The 22396-nt window shown below is 38.8% G+C and overlaps 1 protein-coding gene across 1 annotated transcript; it reads left to right on the top strand.

Moving 5' to 3' along the window:
- The first annotated feature begins 4551 nt into the window (after positions 1-4551).
- Positions 4552-21045, top strand: COCH (cochlin). Its single transcript, XM_031064709.1, has 10 exons — positions 4552-4615; positions 5449-5605; positions 11965-12098; positions 12564-12629; positions 13487-13531; positions 13619-13766; positions 14735-14838; positions 16191-16417; positions 18070-18586; positions 19270-21045. The coding sequence occupies exons 1-10, from the start codon at positions 4552-4554 to the stop codon at positions 19443-19445; spliced, it is 1638 nt and encodes a 545-aa protein (XP_030920569.1). The 3' UTR covers positions 19446-21045.
- Positions 21046-22396: the final 1351 nt, after the last annotated feature.

Here is a 22396-nt window from a genome sequence, read left to right as displayed (position 1 = left end):
CGGCCCGGCCCTGCCCCGGAGCCCTGGCCGGGATGCGCGGGGAGCCCAGCCCGGGCCGGGCCGGGCGCGGGGCCACCGCCGCTGGGAAGGGTGCCGGAGCCGGCCGGTGGGAACCTGCCCGGGGCACGGAGCGTGTCTGGGAACGCTTCCAGACGGGGGTGAAAACTCCTCCCTGGCACGGGCTGAAGCAGCGCCGTGGTGACAAGTGTCCCCATCGAGGGGAGTGCCGGTAGCAAGGGTGAGGGGGAGTGTGTTTGCGTGTGTTATAAAGGCACTCGTACAGTGCTTGGCAATTTGAGGATCTCTGGCATATTTTAGACCATGGAATTGATTAAAAACATTTTAAAGTTGCCCTGCCATTATTTCGACCTGGAAAGACAAAGAACATGCTTAGGATGCCTAGCAGGCTATGGCAGGGACTGCCTGTTGTACCATCCTGTGCTGGACTGCATCCTTGCTGCTGGAGAGCAGGCTCTCCTGGAACCAGAATAATGCCATGGGAACCAGGAGCCACGGGAAGCAGTTGGAGAAATATGTGACAGAAGGACGCAAGCAGTTTGTCTGCCCCTTTCAGTGGAACCTTCCACCAAAGGAGGATAGGAGCCTCTAGAAGAACATGTTTCCAGATGCAGGCCTGGCCTGCAGCAGGTGAGTGACCCCAAGCTTTTCTGAATGGCTGTTAATGATTTCACAGTTATTAGGAATCAGGATTTGCTGCTCATTTTGTGGTGAATCAAAGATTTGGAAAATTCTTTTATGCTAAACTGATAAAAGCTATCTGTTACAGAATTGCTATGGCTAAAAAAGGGGAAAAATGCACAGCAATGGAAAACCTACTCTAACTCCCCAGTTCCTTTCCCTTTTTTACTTTGCAGGTGCATTATACATGAAGTGGTGGCAGTCTGGCAGGAAACAAATGGATATTTTCTGGCATGCTTCATTCAGGGCTGGAGAAGCCACTGCAACCTGAAGGTATCTGGAACCAGCTAAAACATCATTAATGTGAACAGTTTTTGTAAGATATTGCCTCTTACCATTATTCTGAGCCTAAATTCAGCAGCATTTGGTTATTGAACTAGAAACTTGGATATATAAAAGTGCCTAAATTCTGTTGTACAAAGTAATGAAAGAGCATTCATTTCCTCAAGAATCTACTGTATTTAGGCTCATAGTGTTTGTGAAGATTTTGGAGCATCTCAAAACTTTCTTTATAGTCCCACTGGAATGGATACAAATGCTGCCAAGTGCAGCAGTCCTGGTTGCCACACACGAGGCTGTGTGGGTGGGTGAAGGGTGCCATGTGATGGCAAGTGGCCTTACGTTGGTGAGAAAAGGGCAGGTCTCAGATTGCAATGAATTCTATTGCCCTGACCAGGTTACTCTAAATCCCATTGCCCCTGTCCAGATCAGGATATGTACCAGAGATTTTCATCAATTAGTATGCAATCTGTGAACATGTTTTCCAAAATAGAAAACACAGGTTTACTAGTATGTCTTTTTTTTTCCAACTGTTGATACTCCTTGCATATGATAGAAAAAACAGGCCTGCTTGAAGCCTCAAAGTAAAGAAGGACCTAAAATCTTTGTATTTTGAAAAAAAAACCCTAAATACTAAAATAATAGGAAGCATAATAGGGATGTACTTCTCTATATTACAACTCACAAGGCTATATTTCATGTGGGAACCCCTATTTTTAATTTTGTAATAATGTACATAAGATTTCTTTTTTCCTTTGCATAAACAAACTGTTTTCACAAAGCAACACGTGAAAGCTTCAAGATCAGAAAGGATCAGATTTTGCCTATGGGTTTTATTCCTCTAGAATAACTTAAAGCAGTGGCTCCTGCTAAAATTTGTCACAACTTTTATAGATTACCATAAGAGGCAGTTAGTTATTCATGGCAAAATCAGAGTACATGGCAAGAGGCACCAAAAAGATAGAAATTGATGGAATGATTGAAAACATGGTTGTTTTAAGAAATAAGTGAGTCTTTGCTTTTTTTTTTTTCTTTTTTTAGGTCAACAATCAACAATGATGGAAGACATTCATCCCTACCATTAAATATGACCTAAATCAGGAAGAATTACTGTTTATTTTCTTTGTACCTTGCTTTTGTAGGGTACTCTGATGTAGTGTGTTTCTGTGAAGCTTGAAGGGTGTGTGTCTTGACAGGATGGGGTGATATTGTTTTATTGTTGTTCTAAAATCCTAACTGAATGTAACAGAGCATAGGTCTCACATCTTCACCAGAGTCCAGAATGGTTGGAGTCTAGAACTGAATCCTTTCCTGTAAATTGTAAACTTATATTTATTTCTTGCAAAAACACTTGGATTTAGAGTATCACACCACATAAGTATTGAAAGAAATGCCTCCACTGCTACTGCTCTTGCATTCTTCAATAACAGTGATTGAAACATACAGGTTTTATCTCAGTTATTTTATATATAGATACAGCTCTTTGGCAGTTTTTGCCATGTTGAAGTATCTTGGATAGACTAACAAAAAAAAGCACTTCTTCAATTTCGATAGTAATACCATATATGAAATTTGTTAGAATGATGAGTATATCAGCTGTCAAAGACAATTTTATATATTCTAGTATTCTGACCTCATTAATACATTTTCATGTTTGCAACAAAGTCATTGAAGTTTTGTACGTTGGATAGCTGATGATGCATTAACAAACAGTGAAGAGCAAAAGCCACTGCAGAGCTGATATTGTCAGTCTTAATTTTAGTAGTCAACAAAAATATTTGCTTTCATTTTGATATTTCACCAAACACTTCTAATGTTAATCTGTTTTAGAATTATGGGTTAGAGAAAACTGGATCTACCTACAGAAAATACTAAAATGAAATGGTTGCTTTTAATTAAGAGAGTTATTTTCCTCAAAGTGTGTGTTTTTACCTCAGTGCTGATCCAGCTGAGGTATGAACTGCTAAATCCCCTAGCTCCAGCATGTCAGCTCTTCAGTTCACACAGCAGCAACATGCGCCCTTTCCTTGGGAGCCTGAGACAAGGATCATGACAGTCTTTAGGTTGCCAGTTCAGAAAAATCCTGTGGCTGGGCTACAATGAATTTCTGTGTTTTGATTGCCAGGGAAAACACAGAAAGATTATTTTTTTCTCCCCATCTTCTGTGCTATGCAAAATCCTGCCACATGACAGTAATTAGTAAGTACCTGGTGATAAGGGAAATAGAGATCTCCAAGCAATGCAGGGTTTGTTAGCTAGACACATCTAATTACTGTCCTTGTATGCACAGCCAGCCAGGGAATTCACTCAAGTACATTACATTAGAAACGACAGGAGTTAAAACTTCCTGTGGTGTCTTGCACTTTTAGAGGCTGGAAAAATGTTGCAGGGTGAGAGGCACAAGCAGTGCTGTGAGAGCAGAGATTACCAGTGGTGCTTATTGCAATTACTCCTCCAAGGATTTCCAGCCTTGCAGCTGCTGTTTGATTTTGATGGTCTTGCTAGGTGTCATTTGGTGGATACTACTTGTTCAGTGCCCATTAATTAGCAAACACACTTGTAGAACTTCCATGAAAGGATTAGGGGACTCAAAGAGGAAAGCAAAGGGTTTTTTAGCATACCAATAATATAGCATTTTTGACTATGAAATTTGGAGCTTCTAGGTATAAGCACTGGTTCTGCTTGATTTTTCCATCTTTTGTTTTTAAGGCAAATAAATAAGATTAAGCATGGCTAGGATGTAAGTAGGTAAGACTAAGTCCTAACAGAAACTTTTTTATTTCTTAGAATACCTGAGAATCAGATTAAATCACTTTAGTTCTTGCGAGGCAGACTGCTTTTATTATCTTGAGAAGGGAAAAATAAAAAAGTGCTTTCTGCTTTCTTTTCTTCTTAATCTGAACTATATGGGCAGATTCAGCATATACAAGTCCCATATTTGTATTAAAGGGCAGCAACAATTTTTTGGGAAGATGTGATTAGGTAGTTTAACATTGTTTCAGCACAGCATTTATGACTATTGTATATAATTAAGAGTAAAATTACACACATAGTTGATGAATATGTGTGTTCAATTTCCACAGTCAGAATGAATAGATATCTTTCACTCTGCATTTCTGGCTGCAACTGTTCTGCTTTTCAGCTCTAAAGTCAGTGAGATTAGCTGGAGGTATCATCTTTTCCATCCCCTGATGAAGAACAGCATATGCTCCAAGTGCTTTCGTTTATAAGCAGCATATGTTGGGGTCAGGAAACACCCCAGGGCAAGAATGAAAATAGTGGGCAGAAAAGTAGGTGAGAGACAGATCACTGATCCCTGAAATCTGCAGCATATAATGCTGTGGTGCATGCACTGGTGCCTTGGCCAGCCTCTGCCAGCTTTCATCTGTGCAAAGGTAGTATTCCAGATGCATTTAGAAAAGGTTCTTGCACCTTCTAGGTGCCTTAGGAACTTCAGAGTAAACAGCCAGGCATGGGTTGCCCTTGTGCTGCTGAATTGATAATGATCTAAGCCAAATCTCTAATTTTCTGTGCAACAGAGCAGGGGACTCTGCTATCTTGTGTAGTAGGAGGATGGTAGTGTCCATGCAAGATAAAGACCTCAATGTTTTCAGAAGAAAAAGCACCAGTTTGCCAGGTGAAATTGTGTACTGATGTTAATCTGTGTCTGCATACCTTCACTGCACACAGGCAAGCAGAGTGAAAGCTTAATGATGGTAACCTGGAGAGCAACTTCTGAAAAAAGGCACAGTTCTACATAAAAAATGCATGTGCCTCAGCTGAATAAATAACTTTCGTATCACTGTATGAATCTGACATCTGACAGTCCTCTGCACAATGGTAATGATGTAAACTTCACTGTAATGAACTGATACCAGTGTTCTAGATGTTACTGTATTACTGGAGCAACGAGATGTGTGTTCCTTTTTTTTTCCTCTTTTTTTTTATTTAACACTGGCCTCAGTAGGATTTATTGCAAGAGGCTAAGGGAAATGCTGCTGTCAACTTTCTCCATGAATGCCACTAAAGAGAAGATTCAGAATTTCCCAAGTGACTTATGGCTGGAGATTTCTGTGGGGATGTCAGAGTGATTTAGTTTCCTCCTTGGAAACTGCCACCTGCATCTGTGGTCTGTCAGCCCTCAAAGGTTTTCCCCTTGCCCTTCTGTCTCTGCAGCAAATTTACAGAAATGGAGTGTTTTTCCTTGTGTAATGTTCCTTGATATTATTTTAATGTTGTTTGTCATGGGAGTTTTTTTCCTGCTACTTTTTTCCCACAAGTAATTTTGAAGTGTGTGTTTCCTTGTCATAACTGTACATTTGTAAGCTCCAAAGACATTTTTATAGGCATTGTATCTAGTTTCAAATTCAGATATTGCTTTAAACTTGGAAACTGTAGAGACATTGGGAAAAAAATCCCAACAACAAACCCTTAAGATTTTCAGGTCAAAAGTTCTTCTTTTCTCTTTAGCTTCTACAGCTATCACGTGCTTTACAAGAGGACTTGACCTTAGAAAGGGGACAGAAGATGTCCTTTGCCCAGCAAACTGTCCTCTGTGGCAATTTTATGTCTTTGGGGATGGAGTTTATGCCTCTCTTTCGAGTGTCTGTGGAGCTGCCATACACAGGTAAGTCAGATCATTGGTAATCCATGTGCTGAGTTTATACAGTCTCTGCCACACTTTGAAATGTTAGCCTTTTGGCTAAAAAATCTCTCTGGACTTTGGGTCATTAACTCAATAGGAATGTCACTGAGACAAGAGAAAACAAGGAAAAATAAAAAGAATGTCTGTGCAGCTTGCAAGTTGAGTGTGTTTGAGTATTCCTGAAAACTGCTTTGTCAGCTTTCTCTGACATGGCCCAGCATTGTCCACAGGGGGACTTCCACTGTAAAATCACTTCTATCACTAGTAGGTATGGAAGGATACAGTATAAATACTAACTAATTGAAGAATAAAAGCAGATTCACTTTCTGATGTTCTTAAAATCTTGCATCAAAAAACTTTAAAAGAAGTGGAGGATAAATGGTTTGAATTTTTTTTTGCATCAAGCAACAGAAGAAAGCTCTATCAGAACATATTGATGTGATGCTGCAGCTATCAGAATATTTTTTATGTTAAAATAGCCACAACTAAAAACTTAAAATTTTACAGAAATATAAATGGCTAGAAGATAAATGAGGAAAATAAAACTTTCTTGAGTTAGCATTCATTGCTTGACACTTTAAATGTCATAAAAAACCCATGCCAAGCATTTTAAGTAATAGTTAGGAAACTATCATTACTATCTAGAATCTTATTTAAAGTGTCAGTTAAAATTTTATAACTTTTAACAAGATTTCCAAAATTTGGGCTTATTGTACAGTATTTAAACTCCTAAGTAAACTAAAATTAACTGTTTTTTAAAAAGAAAATTTCACTTAAGGAGGTGGTTTGGGTAGAAACTCTGGAACTTCTCAAATGCTGTAAAAGGATCTAGGGGCTCAGGTACTGTAGGAGGAGTTAGAAGGAGCTTGGGAGGTATCATGGGGGTCTGTTTCTATTTGTTTTTAAAGCTGAAGAGTTTGTCTCATATTTACATGTTTCCATGTGTATTTTATTGTTAGACAGGCTTCCTTCTGATGCTTCTGTAAAAAGAATTAAGATGTCCATTTAGTGTGTTTTAAGAGTCTTCTTGGGTGTTTAAAAATATTACTCTTTGATTCTTTACTCTTCCCAGCTGAGGAATATAAAAAAATTTGTGAAGAATGTCTAGATCAAATGCAGGTAGACACTTTGGATTTGCTTTTTTTATTGTTTGTCTTTTTTGAACTGAGAAAAACAGAGATTTCTTTCCATTGTCCTTTTATTTTTCCTGAGGCAATGTTTGTATTTAGTGACGCAGCCATTTATTTTAACATTCCATTTCTTGCCAAAGATGTCTTTAAAGAGAAAAAAAAGCTCTCGCTGTCAAAACTTTTTCTAAAGAGATTAAAGGCTTGAATATTTTGAAAAGACACAGAAGTTCCTGACCAGTTCAACCAGGCAGCATCTTGAACCCCCCATGCCAGGCTGTCAGTGACTGACTGCTAGCAAAGTCCCTCCACAAAAGCTGCTGGGGCTCAGTTCTGTCACAGCTGGGAAATTCCTCTACAGAAGGAGGAGGTACAAGAAATGGCAGAGGCATATTTCTTTCATGATTTGCATAGTCTTCCCCTAGATATTAAAGCACAAGATTTAATTTATGATGTATCACTTAGCTCTTCACTGAAATTTGTACCTTACAAACTATGTGTACTACTGTTCTCCAGCCTCCAGAAACATGAGGCTGTAGAAAAATCCATGCTTTTCCATAGTAAGAGTCAATATAAATTGTACTTCTTATGAAATATGTAACCCTTTTTGTACATCCTGCATCTAACAGTCTCTCTCCACAGACATTGTCAGAATAATGAAGTCTCTAATAGTGATAAAGGGATTAAAATAAACTCACCTTTGTAATCTGTCTTCCAGATTGGATTTAAATTATTCTTGTTCAAGTCTTTGAGTATGGTAGACTGTAGTAAGGTGTTTTGAAAAAGCAGACTAAAGGTGAAGAATTGTTTGTTTAGGAAAACTGCTGTTTCTGAAGACTGCCTTTAAGATGGGGCCTATTAGTTCTGCTGGCTTTCATTCTCAGAACAGAATTTGCTACATGAGAATGTTTTGGTAGTTTTGCTGCAACTGTTAACAGCCATAACTAGTCCTGGCAAAAAAGGATTGATGCATGGAGAAGAGACAATAGCTGTTTAGTTCTCAGCTAATTTCAGTGCACGCTGCAAAATCCAACAAGAACATAGAAGGTATTTGCTCCTTCTTGCCCTGTGTTGCAATGTCTAAAATCCTCATTGGCATGAAAAAAACTTCAAGAAGCCATTCCCAATAGGTGATTGGAGTTTGCCATTATTGTAACGTAAGTAGATCTGTGCTTTGAAAATTTGTAAGCTTTGAGTTGTAAAATTTGTAAGTAGATCTGTGCGTTGAAAATTTTGTAAATTTCTTCCAAATACCTGAAGTAACAGTCGTTTCAAACCAGGTGTACCCTCCATTTCACTGCCTGGTGAGTGCAGATAGCTCTGTACCTTTAGCTCTGTACCTTTACCCTCTGTGGGGTCCTGGCCCTGTGTCACCTGCCATGTGTCAGACAACCACCCAGCACTTCAGGAAATGTCAGGCATGGGAGCAGGGCTCGTTCAGTTTCTTAAATTGCAAATGCTTGTGTGAGCATGGCTCTCTTCCACATACACTTCAGTTTGCATGCTGGGTCTACGTTGAGGCTGGAGTCCTTAATTTTGTATAAATCAAATAGTGCTTAGTCCTATGAGTAGTTCCATTGCTTTGAGGCAGTTATCAATGCAAGAAAATACTATGTAAGACATGAAAATAATTTAGCAGAATTCAGCTACAAATAATTCTGTGTACTACTGATGAATAATCTTTCTGCCTCTTTTATCTTGTTATATTTGGCTTTTTCTCTCATTTTATGTGTAATTAGTCTCAGGAAACAAAATATTTATTTAATATTATTCTTTTTCTGGGCAGAAGGATAAAAGATTTATTTGTTGAGGGAAGAATGAAGAACCTCCTACCAGGCTGACACTATGTAGGCATGAAGAACTGAGTTAAATCTACCACTGAGTGATTAATTGGATTAATAATCAGAAGGTCAAATGAAGGACTAGGTTCTCAGCTTGTGCAGTTCTGTTCCAGTGCCAATTCCACTAAATGGAGACCTAGCCCAATGTGGTAGCATTTAGATGTTAAATAGGCATGTACATTTTTTCATAACCTTCCTAACTTGTCAAAGGGTGAAACCAGTCCTCATTAAGCACTGGGGTCCCAGAACTCCAGTCTAACAAAAGCATATCATGGTATTACCCAGCTGGCCACAAAGTGCCCATAAACACAGGTGGCACTGAGCTGCCCCTGTGCTTGCTAGAAGAATGCTGACAAAAATGTTGCCTGGCCAAAGGGATTTCTGAGCAGCTGTAGATCCCTGGGAAATGTTATCATGCCTGTTTCTGCTGCTGAACTTCTTCCTGCAAAAAGCAATAGGGGTGCAGAGAAAGAAAGGAAAGAAAGAAAGAAAGAACACAGCTTAGGGGTCCGGAGGATGCTGGCATGAAATCCTGAGCGGCTCCGTATCAGTGATTGATGGCAATCAGGCAGTAGCAAGACACCAGTTTGGAGATGAGGAGAATAATTCTTGGGGTGATGGAGAAAGGCTGATTATTTGGAGTTTGCAGATGGTGATAGTAGGAAGGAAAGATGGGAATTCAGGTAATTCAGCTATCTTGCCTAAAGTCCCTGAGGATAAACTGACTGTAGTTACATCTATAAGGGTCACCTCCCACAGCCAGAAGATTCTCTTTGTGGTCTAGGCATCAGTTTTGATGTGTAGACTCCATGAAAAATCCATTCAAAACACAGCAACACCCTGTATCTCTTTCTTCAATAGTTCAAAGAAGCATTTCTTGCACACTAAGGAAGTGCATGGGGATCTTAAAAACCTTGCATTTAATGTGGTGATTTATCTCGATTCAGTTCGGATTTTTAAGTATGTTTTAGCTGATTTTGAAGTATTCAGATTTTTAAGTGTGTTTTAGTCCTGTATTTTATAAGACCTTTCTGCTATTCTTGGCTGGAACACTTTCTTTCACAAGCTATTTGCAGTGTGGTACAGGATTACTGCCTTGTGTGTATCTGCTTTTCTGTTTGTGTCCATTCTTGAGTGAAAAAAAACATTTAGGTGTAAATTACAGGTTGTTATTAACAAGCTAGGCAAGAGAATGGACTGACAGCTTTTACATAAAACCCTTGTTAAGCAGTAGCATATAACATAATGAGTAGGGAAGTGAAAGCTGTTCCTGGAAAATCTGCTGAGCTCAGTTTAATCAAAGCAGCCATGGCATGCAAGTCAGTCAAGCAGGAGCAAAGCACAGCAGTGAAAAGCAAAGCAGATTGCAGTGACACAGGTCATTCTGAGGAATGCAGAGGCACTTCTTCACTCTTTAAAAACCATTGCAGACCCATACAGGATGAATCTTGCTTTAAAAGTCAATCATAAACCATTGCAGAAAGGAATTTGCCAGTCTGGGTCAGAACACAAAGGTAAACTGGCAATACATGGTTTGTTCCACATCAGCAGATATAAACATGCACTCTGAGTAGACCTACCTGAAGAAACATCCCAGATAAAACTGATCAGGTTGTAAAAAATGGCCTTAAGCTGTTAACTCACCTACAGAACAAAATGGCAAAAAAGAAGGAGTAACTTTCATAAGGCTACAGGTCATGTTACATTCATATCTAATATCAGCCCCCACTTGTACTAAAAGTAGCAGAGCTGTTGTGTGGAAAGTGTTTCTCTTCAGAAGGCAGCAGGGAACTTTGACTTGTGCTCAGATACAGAATCAGGTATTTTCAACAAGTAGATAAGGAGTAAATAAATCTACTCCATCTTCACCGTAAAGCTTCCAAATTCTCCTAGTGGAGACTAGGTAGATTATTATTTTCCTCTAGAATTTTCAATTAATTAAATTAATTATGATTGTTGCAATTAAAATGTAAAGACCAATAGACAAAATTGAACGATGTAGACAATACTGATCACAGTGTGCCTATAATAAGTTTAAATCATTGTTTCCAGAAATGCTTCTTAGGCTGAGCTCTCAGCCTGAATGTTTTTCTTGAGTTCAGTTCAGCACTCAAAGTTGTGAGTCCGCAACCAAGAAAGTGGGAAGAGATCCTGAGCTCTTCTTAGGAGCAAACGTGGGCACGGATCAGGTTTGCTGATGTAAGCCCAAAGTATCTTCACTAAATTTGCAAGTACAAGCTTAAAATGGTAACTGTTCCAATTAAACACATTCTATTTGACACATTTCCTTATCCATTAAGACTGAGACACTTGTGAAGGCTTGAATGCCTAAGAGAACCAGGTACTGGAGAAGAAATTTATATTCAAAGTAGACTGAAATATTCTAAGTACATTTATGTGTCATTTTTCTCAAAGATAATTTTGACTTACTGAATTTTCCTGTCATTTAAAACTAACCAGTTAATGGCTCTCATCTGATTTTTATCTCACTGGTTTTTTTTTGAAGAACTATAAAGTGCTGTTTGTATTTGCTAACTTTATAATCTGATTTTAAATTAATTTAGGGTAACTTTACTAAAGCTCCTTTGTCTATATACTCTATAAAGTATTCCTAGCTGAGAATATATCTGTATATTTTGAAACGATTCCAAGCTACTAGAATTAAACATGTACAATCATAGTTCAATTTAGAAATGCAAGTAATATCCATGAAGAATTAATGTCTTTTAATGATGTTCCAAATAGAATTTCATGTGGAAGTTGCCTTTACCATGGATATCCAGATCTCATATTATCAAAAATATATGTAAAGCTTTCTAAACTCTGGTCTTGATTATTCTACTTTCACAAGATGTTAAATCAGGTTAGGCCAGGTTGTCTTTTCAAGCAGTAAGCCAAACAGAATCAAAAAGCAAACACCAAGGCACACATTGCTGTGTTTAAATAGTCATGAAATGATTGCTTGTCTCCCACAGAGCTGTACCTGCCCACATACTACAAGGCATCAAGTTTTGCTCCCTCTTAGAGAAGTACAGCTTTGACTTTTGACCTCTGAAAATAATAAGAGATCTGACAGTTCTGATGCTTCTTATTGTCACTTAGGAATTGATGTGGCCTGAAGCATTGCTGTTCTGCATTAGTCTAAATGCCAGAATTTTAGGCTTTCCTGACTTTTTAAAACAAATCTGTGTGATGCTCTATAGAATAGTTTCTTCTAAAGTCTTTTCAGATTGTTCTAGCCTGAACACAACTGCCTGCCTCTATTGCATCTTTTTGAGAAGGCTGGTGACAAAAATTCTAATGATGGTGTTACCTGTATTGCATTTTCTTGTAACTAAATGTCTGATTTATACCAACTCTTTTTCAACCTTAGTGGGGTGATTACCAACAGAGGAGGAGCTGTAAGGGTACAGACTCTCCCAGGACAGGAAAACTACCCTGCTGTAAATGCTAATGGGATCCAGTCTCAGGTGCTCTCTAGATGGGCTTCATCTTTCTCAGTGACTGGTAGGTGGATCACACTTACTGTTTTGCAAACTGTATTTGAAGCTCTGGCAGAACAGAGCTGACACAGCTAAAATTCAGCCTGCTATCTCTAAGATACTTGTATTCCTTGTATATTGCTCATTGCAAGTTGCTAGCTAAGAACTTGGAATTAGAGGTGCTTTTGGTGAGGGTGAAGGTGAAATCCAGTTCTCCAGATAAAGTCCTCTCTTTATCTGCTGGAAATAATGGCTACTACAGCTCAAAACCTCTCATCAGATATATATGTTGTAATTACTCATCAGCTGCTGTTGTTTCAAATGCAGAAAGTAATTACCTGTAAACAAGGACTGGATTACACCAAAGGTTTGTCTAGGCAAGTGTCCTACTCCCAGAGTAGCTAAGGGCAGATGACAAAGAAATTACAGTAATTCTTCAAGCACTTGTAACTTCATCTAAATACACTAAAATGCAGTACTGTCATTTTAGCAGGTACCAAGAGCACAGCCCTTGAAGCAGTGGGACGATCGGTGTCCACAGCCCGTCCTTCTACAGGTGCGTGATCCTGCAGCAAGGGGACACCTTCCCCTCCAGAGGGGAGGCACTGCACTGGGCAAGGCCCTGGCTAAGAGAATGTGTTCATGAGACTCATCTGTTTCTGAAGAAGAAAAGAGCTGCAGTATCTCTGGTTTTGCAGTGTCTCTTTCACCAGAAAAAAAGAGGAATCGTATGTAATCATGGAGATTGATTCTGATCTCACTAATGTTCACGCAAATTAAAAACAAAATGGAATTGTTTTTGAAAAGTAATAGAGATAACACAGAGGAAGGTAAGAGTTCCTGAGCTCATGTAATGTTCATTCTTTTTAAGCCATGGAGAAGACAGAGTTAATGCATTTCTTCTTACAGAACTGCTGAACAGCGGAGTGCTGTCAGGACATGGATAGCAGAAATTTAGTTGTTTTTCACCACAGAAAATGCTGCATTAAACCCTTTTTATGAAAGTTAGTGCTGTATAAATACTGGACTTTGATGTTGTTTGTGAATAGACCACATGGTTTACAGTTTAAACCACGGTTTGCTTCCAAACCATTAAAAATCCATTGTACAGCAGGGTTGCTAACTGAGAAAGAGTAGCACTTGGGAGGGTGAGGTACAAAAATCCACCTGGCTTCGTACAACTCAGTAATTAGTCAGACAGATGTAGAAAGGAAGGTTAAGGTATTTCATTTGAAAAAGAATATTCTCCAAGGAGCAAAGCAGTAGTAGCCCAAGTTTAATTATTAAAATGATTGACAATTCCTACTACAGATAGATTGCACTGTAATTTCTTTAGTCAGAGCTTTTTCTAGTTTACCTCAGTCCATTCATCTTCTTGTTCTTAAATGATCCATGCTGTTTTTTTCACTGAAGGTAAAAGACCTAAGAAGACTCTTGATAAAAAGGCTGGGAACAAAGGTAAGAACACACAGATTTAACTTTTGCAAAGCAGAATCCTAACATTTATTTGATGTTAACAAATATAATTATTTTGGATGTTCACAGACTGTAAAGCTGATATTGCCTTTCTCATTGATGGAAGCTACAACATTGGCCAACGTAGGTTTAACTTGCAGAAAAACTTTGTTGGAAAAGTAGCTGTAATGTTGGGAATTGGAACAGAAGGGCCTCATGTTGGGGTCGTACAGGCCAGGTAAGAACAGGTCTACACAAAATATAATGGAGTAATTGATAAGAGAAACCAATTAACATGTCACTTCTCCTTTTGCAGAACAATATCACTCAATAATGGCTGATGAATAGCAGGAGAAAGAAACTCTTGAGCTGTAGCACTGTTTGCTCTGTGCTATACTGAGATGTGCATGTGACAGGACATGACAAATTTGAATATCTTCTGTCTCTGATATTTGATATTTGACTAGAGAGAAGCTGGATGTTTCACAGCTCCTCTGCTGTAGCTTTGAGTCTCATCTTAGAAGAACAGCAGGAAACACCCTGCAAAGGAGAGATGCCAGTTTCTAAAACTTGTAGGGAGAGAATAGTCCCTAATGGCTATGTACATGTACAAAACAAAAACCTGCTCTTACCTGATCTATATTTTAATATTTAATAAATATTTTATCTTTAACTGATAAAATATTACAGCTGATCTTTTTCAAATTGTAACTGGTCACTTATTTTTGCTTTCTACTGCAAATTAAAAATGAAATCTGGAGACAGAATACTTAAAGTCTTTAATTTCTTCGTCGGTAGGTAACATACCTTGAACTTCTCAAATCAAAACACTCAAACTGCACTTTGCAGGAATTTTTTATAAGGAAGGTGTTTGTCATACAAATAGTAAAAAACCTGCCAATCTTTAGTTACACAGATGCATTTAGTTTAATGTCTGGCATGTTCAATTTTATGTATTTTCAACCTAATGTTTTCAATTTTTTGATAAGCATAACAATGAGGCTGTCCTTAATTTATCCATTCAGGTAGATAATTCCTCTTCCTAAGGATTGCAAGACTTACTAAGCAAGAAGCATACTTACATTTTAGTATTGAAATCCAGAAAAGAATACATATTATCATGAGCAAAACTATTCCAAGTGTGTTTTAGTTTGCTAATGCCAGTATGAAAAGTGAACCTTATTACTCGATTTTATTTTTCCACAGTGAACATCCAAAAATTGAATTCTACCTGAAAAACTTTACTGCTACAAAAGAAGTTTTGTTTGCCATAAAGGAATTAGGCTTCAGAGGAGGCAATTCCAATACAGGTGAGTTCACATTCCCCCTAAAAGAGAAATTACTTCTTTATGTATTTTTTATATATGTATGTATAAGTGTGTGTGTAAATGTTGAAGTTCCCATAATTCACATAGGTCAGGAAGTGTTTTAGATACCACACTTACCTTAACCAGGTTCAGAGATTTCCCACTAGAACATTGTCACATCTCACATTTAATTTCTAGAAGTTAGGCATGCTTATTACATATTTAATTAGAGTACATGTATATATGTGTACTTGTATAAATGCTTCCTGCATTTTAACAGTAATTGACTTTTTTCACTAGTAACAGAATGCTATCTTGAGACAAATTCATAAAAGGTTTAGTGTTTCTTTCTTGCTGGGTGGCTAATTAAAGAGTTAGACTAGGAGTAAGGAGTGACTGGTGGTAAGAAGACATCATGGTTAAGCCCCATGCAACCAAGCCCCCAGGCTCACTTTCCCCTAGTGGGATGGGGGGAGAATTGGGAAGAAGATAATGAGAAAATTTCTAGATTGATAGACAATTTATTAGGGAAACCAAAAGCCACTCACATAAGCACAGCAAAACAAGGAAATCATTCACCATGTCCCATGGGTAAGCAAGTGTTCAGCCACCCCAGGAAAGCAGGGCTCCAGCTCACCTAACAGTTCATGCCAGCACTCCAAATGTCCCCTCTCCTTCATTGTCCTTCCCAAAGCTTTACATGCTGACCATGACATACATGGTGTGGAGTATCCCTGTGGCCAGCTTGGGGTCAGCTGCCCTGGCTCTGCACCCCCGGCCTTCTCGCTGGCAGGGTGGCACAAGAGGCAGGAAAGGCCTTGGCACTGTGCAAGAGCTGCTCACCAATAACAAAAACATCCCCCTACTGTCAACATAGTTTTCCACACAAATCCAAAACTCATTCCCTACTAGCTAATCTGAAGAAAATTAATTATCACAGACAAAACCACCCAGACATTGAAACCAAGCATCTAATTATGTTGCATTTCACAAGCTAAAGTTAGGTAGCTCCTGAACTTTCTTCCTTCCAATCCACTTGGCAGGTACTAATATACCTTCTTCCTAGTAGGAAACTAGACCCGTGAGCAAAAAAAACATCTCAGGGAATCCAACTCAGCTTTATCTGTGGGGATTTTTGGTGGGGGGAGGGGTGTTGATTTGGGGTCATTAGTTTTTAACTTAGAGGTTGCCCAAGCTTCATTATCAAATTTCCTGGGGCACCAATTCAATGCTGCACTGGCTTAGTCCTGCAGTTATAACATAAATCCTGCACAATTTCAGATGGGAAGCTGAACCCAGAATGTACCATCACTGTATGCATTATTTCTTCTTGTTCTTTTCCTGTTCAAAACAAGGCAAAGCTTTGAAGTACACAGCTCAGAAATTCTTCTCTTTGGAAAATGGAGCACGGAAGGGAATTCCCAAGATCATTGTAGTGTTCCTGGATGGCTGGCCCTCAGATGATCTAGAAGAAGCTGGCATAGTGGCCAGAGAATTTGGAGTCAACGTGTTCATTGTGTCTGTAGCAAAACCCACAACAGAGGAGCTGGGAATGGTACAAGACATTGGCTTTGTGGACAAAGTAAGAAAGAATGACATTATTTGGTTTTCAGTCATGAATTTCATTCTGGAGAATTTACAGTAAAATTCTAATACATGTATATACAATAACTCACATAGATGTATAGACATAAAAATATTCTCTCAAACCAGCTGGTTAAATTATCCCTGCTCAAAAGTGATTTAAAAGACGAGTAGAAGGAAAGTTAAAGAAACACTGGAGAATTTTCCTTGCTAAAGGGGCCACACAACGGTACCATTGTCCTCCCAGTCCAGAAGCTTGGCCAAGTTGCAGCTCCTGGAACTGAAATTGCATGAAGACTCTCAGTGCAGGAAATCCCCCTATCTCAGGTATGGCTGAATGTGCCAAAGCAATCACATGCTGATTGCGATACCTTCTCTCTCATGAAAGGGCAGACAGGGAGGTGCTTATTTCTTACCTGCTCTGTGGATAATATTTACTTACTTTCACTACTAAGAGGACAGAAAATATGGAAAAATACATCCTAGCAAGCCTGTGTACAAGACTTAGATCTTGTATGCTGAGTTTTGGATCTTGTTCCTTTTGAGTTAGAGCAGAAATTCAAACACCAATCACCTACTCTCACATGAGCTTTCTGATCAGTCAGTCTTTACTTAATCTGCAGTGAGAAAACCAGTCATCTTCCACAGGGAGGTTGTAGATGTCTAATTTCAGCAGAAATGGCATGAACAGAATGAAACTCTAGGGATAAGATATCTAGCTGCTGACCCCAGAGGTATTGCAGGCAGGTCCAACCCTTACGCACTTACAGAAGCACCAGAATGGTTTGGGTTGGAAAGGGCCTTAAAGGTCATCTAGTTCCCTCCCCCTTGCCATGGACAGGGACACCACCCAACAGACCAGGTAGCTCAGGCTTGGCCTTGAACACTTTTGGGGAAGAGGCATCCACTATTCTGAGTAATTTCCTCCTAATAGCTACTCTAGATCTCTCCTATTTTAGGAGATCTCTTTGCCTTGTACTATCACTGTCTGTCCCGGTACAGAAAGACATGACCGTAAGTGGCTGGGGCCTGTCCTCCCTTCTGCATTTTGATCTTAGCCAGATTAGTTGGAGAGCTGATTTTGAATTTAACCCCTTTTCCAATTGCCTTGTACTTCACATGCATCTGATGGAAGCTAGAGGAAAAGAAATTTTACTCTGAATTACCTGGAGCTATATTTCTACCCAACTCTGTCTGTGTTTGTGATACATTATAGATTAAAAATCCAAAGGTCTCGCCAAGTTCAAAGGGAAAACACAGAAGCTAATTTTCAGTGTATAGGTGAAAATACAGAAATTTCAAACCTTTGGCTATTTAGTATCATTACTTTGTTCACATACAAAAAACAAAATCACAATTTTCAGTTGTTGCACTTCTTGTGAAAAAAGCTAAATTATTTGAAAACTTTCAGATCTTGGGGGGCAGGGTTGGCTTTATTACTGGATAAAATAAGCTGCTCTATGGTTTACATTGACTTCAAGTGCAGCTGTTTCAATTTCTTTAAAGACAAGCACACAAAAACCCATCCTAAGCTACAGCCATGAGGCTTCATTTCTAACCTGCTTTTGAAAGAAAAATTATACGTGTTTGAGTATTATCCATTGAACTGCTCAGTTGGCATTCACCCATTCCCTTTATGTTTTCAAACAGGCGGTCTGCCGAAACAATGGCTTCTTCTCTTACCAAATGCCCACCTGGTTTGGTACTACCAAATATGTCAAACCTCTTGTCCAAAAGCTGTGCTCACACGAGCAGATGCTGTGTAGCAAGACTTGCTACAACTCCGTCAACATCGGTTTCCTGATAGACGGTTCCAGCAGCATCGGAGAGAGCAACTTCCGCCTCGTGCTTGAGTTCGTGAGCAACGTGGCCAAAGCTTTTGAGATCTCTGACATCGGCTCCAAGGTGGCGGCCGTGCAGTTCACCTATGACCAGAGGACCGAGTTCGGCTTCACCGACTTTGTCACCAAGGACAAGGTCCTGTCGGCCATCCGCAGCATCCAGTACATGAGCGGGGGCACCGCCACCGGCGATGCCATCACTTTCACCACCAGGAACGTGTTTGGGCCAGTGAAAGATGGACCTAACAAGAATTTCCTCATTGTTCTGACCGATGGTCAGTCGTATGATGATGTTAGAGGACCTGCTGCAGCTGCACAAAAAGCAGGTAAATTATGCATTTTGAAAAGTGGTGAAAGTTGATCCATCCTATTTCTGCTGTGCTGCAAATGTTAAGATTTTAAAGTTTGCAAAGTATCATACTTGGAATTCAGCAAAAAAATTCCCCCTAGGAACTGTTTTCCATTAGGGTGAAAAAACCCCCAGCAACCAGTAATACAGAGCCAGGTATGACTAGACACACTTATGGCAGCTTGGGGATCAATATATACCCAGTCTCATTTCCCCAGACAGTAGAGCCAATAATGAGCCAAGTAGCTCCATCATTCTCTATGAAGGGAATAAGCAGTTGTGGCCAAAAAGCTCATTGGGCTGATGATGCTCGAAGTATGAGCATGTAAGGACACTAAGGACACACAAAGGTACCAAACTTACTTTCAAAATCATTTTACACAGTGTTACTTATGTTTCAAGACTGACACTGCAACTGTTACAATTCTATGTGTCACAAGAACAATTCAAACATTAGCTCTTATGACGCTTCATATTTCCTTCAGGATTTTTCCTGAGTCAAATCTAATTCCTGGCTTTTACTGACAAAATCTAATTATCTTTGACAGATGGCAGGCATTGAAACATGCTTTTCAAATCCACATTGAATCATTAATGTAGAAATGGCTGGTTTTCTGTATCTGCAGACACAATGGCCTTTTTTTTATTTCCTTTTTCTAGGAATAACAGTCTTCTCTGTTGGTGTTGCCTGGGCACCTTTGGATGATCTGAAAGACATGGCTTCTGAACCAAGAGAATCTCATACTTTCTTCACCAGGGAGTTCACAGGATTGGAGCAGATGGTTCCTGATATTATTAGAGGCATCTGTAAAGACTTTTTGGACTCTAAACAATAAAAAAATCTGCAGTTTACTATTACTATTTGAAACTAAAAATCATGAAATTGAAATGGTCCCTCTAAAGTACAGATGTTTTATTCTTATATATGCTATCACAATACAGAAGAAGAAGAAGGGCTACTTTTTGTTTCTGTAATCAGTCAAAGATTTTTGTGGGTTTGTTAGAAGTTGTACTTGATCCTGAAGTGCAGAATTTGGCCAACAGTTAATATTTTCAACAAGCATACAGCATCCTGAAGTTCAAAGCTTTGCATATAGTGCACTTAAGAATAGCAGATACTCAGAGGAAATAATACAGCTCTGACATTTTTTCTGGCACTTGCTAAATACCTTCTTTGGAAGTAAAAAAATATCTTTAAATATAAGGTACTACCTTCTATAAGTTTTCTGTAGCTTACAGTTCTGTATCTTTGGAAAGAGTTCTGCTGATAACACAAAGTACTTTCAGTGCTTCTGTTGTGCAACATCCATTATCGCCAGGCAGCTTACAAAAAGATATGACAGATGGTAGCTGAAAGATAGTTGGGGGTTTGTTGGATCTGGTTGGCAAATTTTATATCAGAAGTCATTTAACTTCTACCCACAGATTTCTGTGGATCTATCTGGTTGGTTCTTCTGGCACAGAATTTTAAAGGTATTTAAGGCACAGTAGCTCTTTGAGAATCTGGATCCTAATATATTAGCTACTACTACTGCTTTCTGCACCACTGAAGTCAACAGTGATATTCCAAATAAAACTGACAACCGGATATTTCCTGTCTGCTGCCTTGTATTGTCTTGATTTGACAAAGTTGTTATTGGCCAGACAGTTAGAGACAGGAATCTTGGGCCAAGAGATTAAATAAGACCACACAGTGGGAACTGAGAACATTCAAATTCAAGTCCAGAGGTACCTCAAACCTTTAAACCTAACAGATTTATATTAGATTACATGGACAGAAAAGAAGAGAGTAGGAAGACACACGAAGTTGGATTTAGTAGTTCAGAGAATAACAACTTCATAATGGTAGTAAAAACACCTTTATAGATGTGTGAGGTTTTCTGAAGATAAAAGAACCGTTTTCTTGAAAAAGGCTTTCATTTGATTACACACCTAGTAATGTTGATATATTTATATGAACACATACGTTAAATGATGTGATATTCACCAAGTTATTCCAGAGTCCTGGTGTGAATAACATATTCCAAATATTCTGAATAAATAAAGGGGGTTTGCAAATAAAATGTATAGTAGAAAACAAAACAGCACTTTCCCTATCAATCTGGGGTTTCCCTTTTTCCCTCTCCCCCACCATTGATTGTAAAATTTCTAGTAGTTATAGAGTGGCACAGAAAGGATTGTATTAATTGGGCTTTTGCTGTGCACTTTTTAATAACTTATAACTGACTATATATTACTCTAAACATAAATGGCAAAGATGCCTTGTATTTTTCTAGCAATTGTTATCCTTAATTTTGTTATGTGTTTATACATATAAAGGTACGAGTATTAAGCCTTTGCTGTATAAATTTGTATGCTATATCAACTTTGTGCAAAAATTCAATTAATTCAGTTTATAAACTTTTCATAGAAATATATATTGCAAGAAAACTGGGAGCGCTGCTGTCTGTTTTAATATCTATAACACAGAAGTCTTTTTATGATGAACCCCATATAGTTTAGCTTGAGTAAGTTCTATGTGATACTTCCTAACTGTATGATTTTAAATTCCAAATAATTTTCAAATAATAAGGGTATTATTTTTACAAATATTTTCATTTGAATGAGTCAATATCAAAGTTTTAGTCATTGTTCACATTAGGTATGATGCTAGTTAAATCATCTGAATATAAATGGTCTGCTGGCTGATAGAATCACATTTTCTCTCCTACTTTGCTTTTGCTGTTGCAAAGAAATAGGCAGCTTTAACTCACATAATTCATTAATCAGACAAAAAGCAGGTTAGCATCTTCAGATGCAAACTGCAGAGCTAAGTCTCCACATATTTCCATTTCACAGGAGTGGTGATGCCACGTTACTTGCACCCTTCATACACTCTTATTACACTCAGGGACTATAGAAAATACTTTTTAAAGATACAATGTTCATGTGCCAGCAAGCATTTGTGAGCAGTTTCCATCTGGGAAAAACATTGGTGGGATACAGAAAAGCATTGAGACCTGGTGAGACCCAGAGGCAGGGTGGAAAGGATGGGGACTGTGCTGTAAGTAGAAGGCAAATTTGGAGGAGGAACAGCATGGCAGAGAGCAGGCCAGGGCTGAAGCTCTGGTTTGTTAAACAAGGTAAGTGAAGCCACACACAAGGATTCAGTTTTATGCCACTGGACCAAGCAGTACAAAGAATGTGAAGAGAGCTGAAGCTACCATCAGCTATCCAAACTCCAGTGGGAAAAACTGCTGCAGATTTAGGGCTGTCAGTCAAGATTTTGGCCTGCAGGAGATCAATTCTGTTCTCTTTTGAGACTAATGAAAACCATTGTAAAGGGGCTGGACTATATGATCTTTAAAAAGTCCCTTCCACCTGAGACCATTTTGTGGTTTTCTAGGCTGTATTTCCCCAAACAGTACTCAGACTCACTCAGGGGGCCTTAGATGTGCAATCCCGGTCCTGACGACATATCACATCAACATTAAAAAACAAAACAAAACAAAACAAAAAACCCAAAAAAACCCAATCAGGATTCCTTCATTTAGAAAAGAGTAGAAAACTCTGAGGTTGGGGATTTAGGTACATAACTGTAACTCCCATGCAGCTGTTTGGAATTTTACATGAAACAGTAGTTAACACAGTTCAAAACTCATCCTTCCCACTAAGAGCAATTTAAATTTACAAATTTTTATTAATCTGCTGTTCTAAATAAATTGAAATCCCCTTTAGTACCACGATAACTTCCAGGAAGAGCTACAACCTACAGCCATGCTTTGGTTAGGACACATCCCTGAGCACT

Source organism: Geospiza fortis, unplaced genomic scaffold (genome assembly GCF_000277835.1).
Source record: "Geospiza fortis unplaced genomic scaffold, GeoFor_1.0 scaffold54, whole genome shotgun sequence".
NCBI classification, from domain to species: Eukaryota; Metazoa; Chordata; class Aves; order Passeriformes; family Thraupidae; genus Geospiza; species Geospiza fortis.
This window is presented reverse-complemented; position numbering and strand designations above follow the sequence as displayed.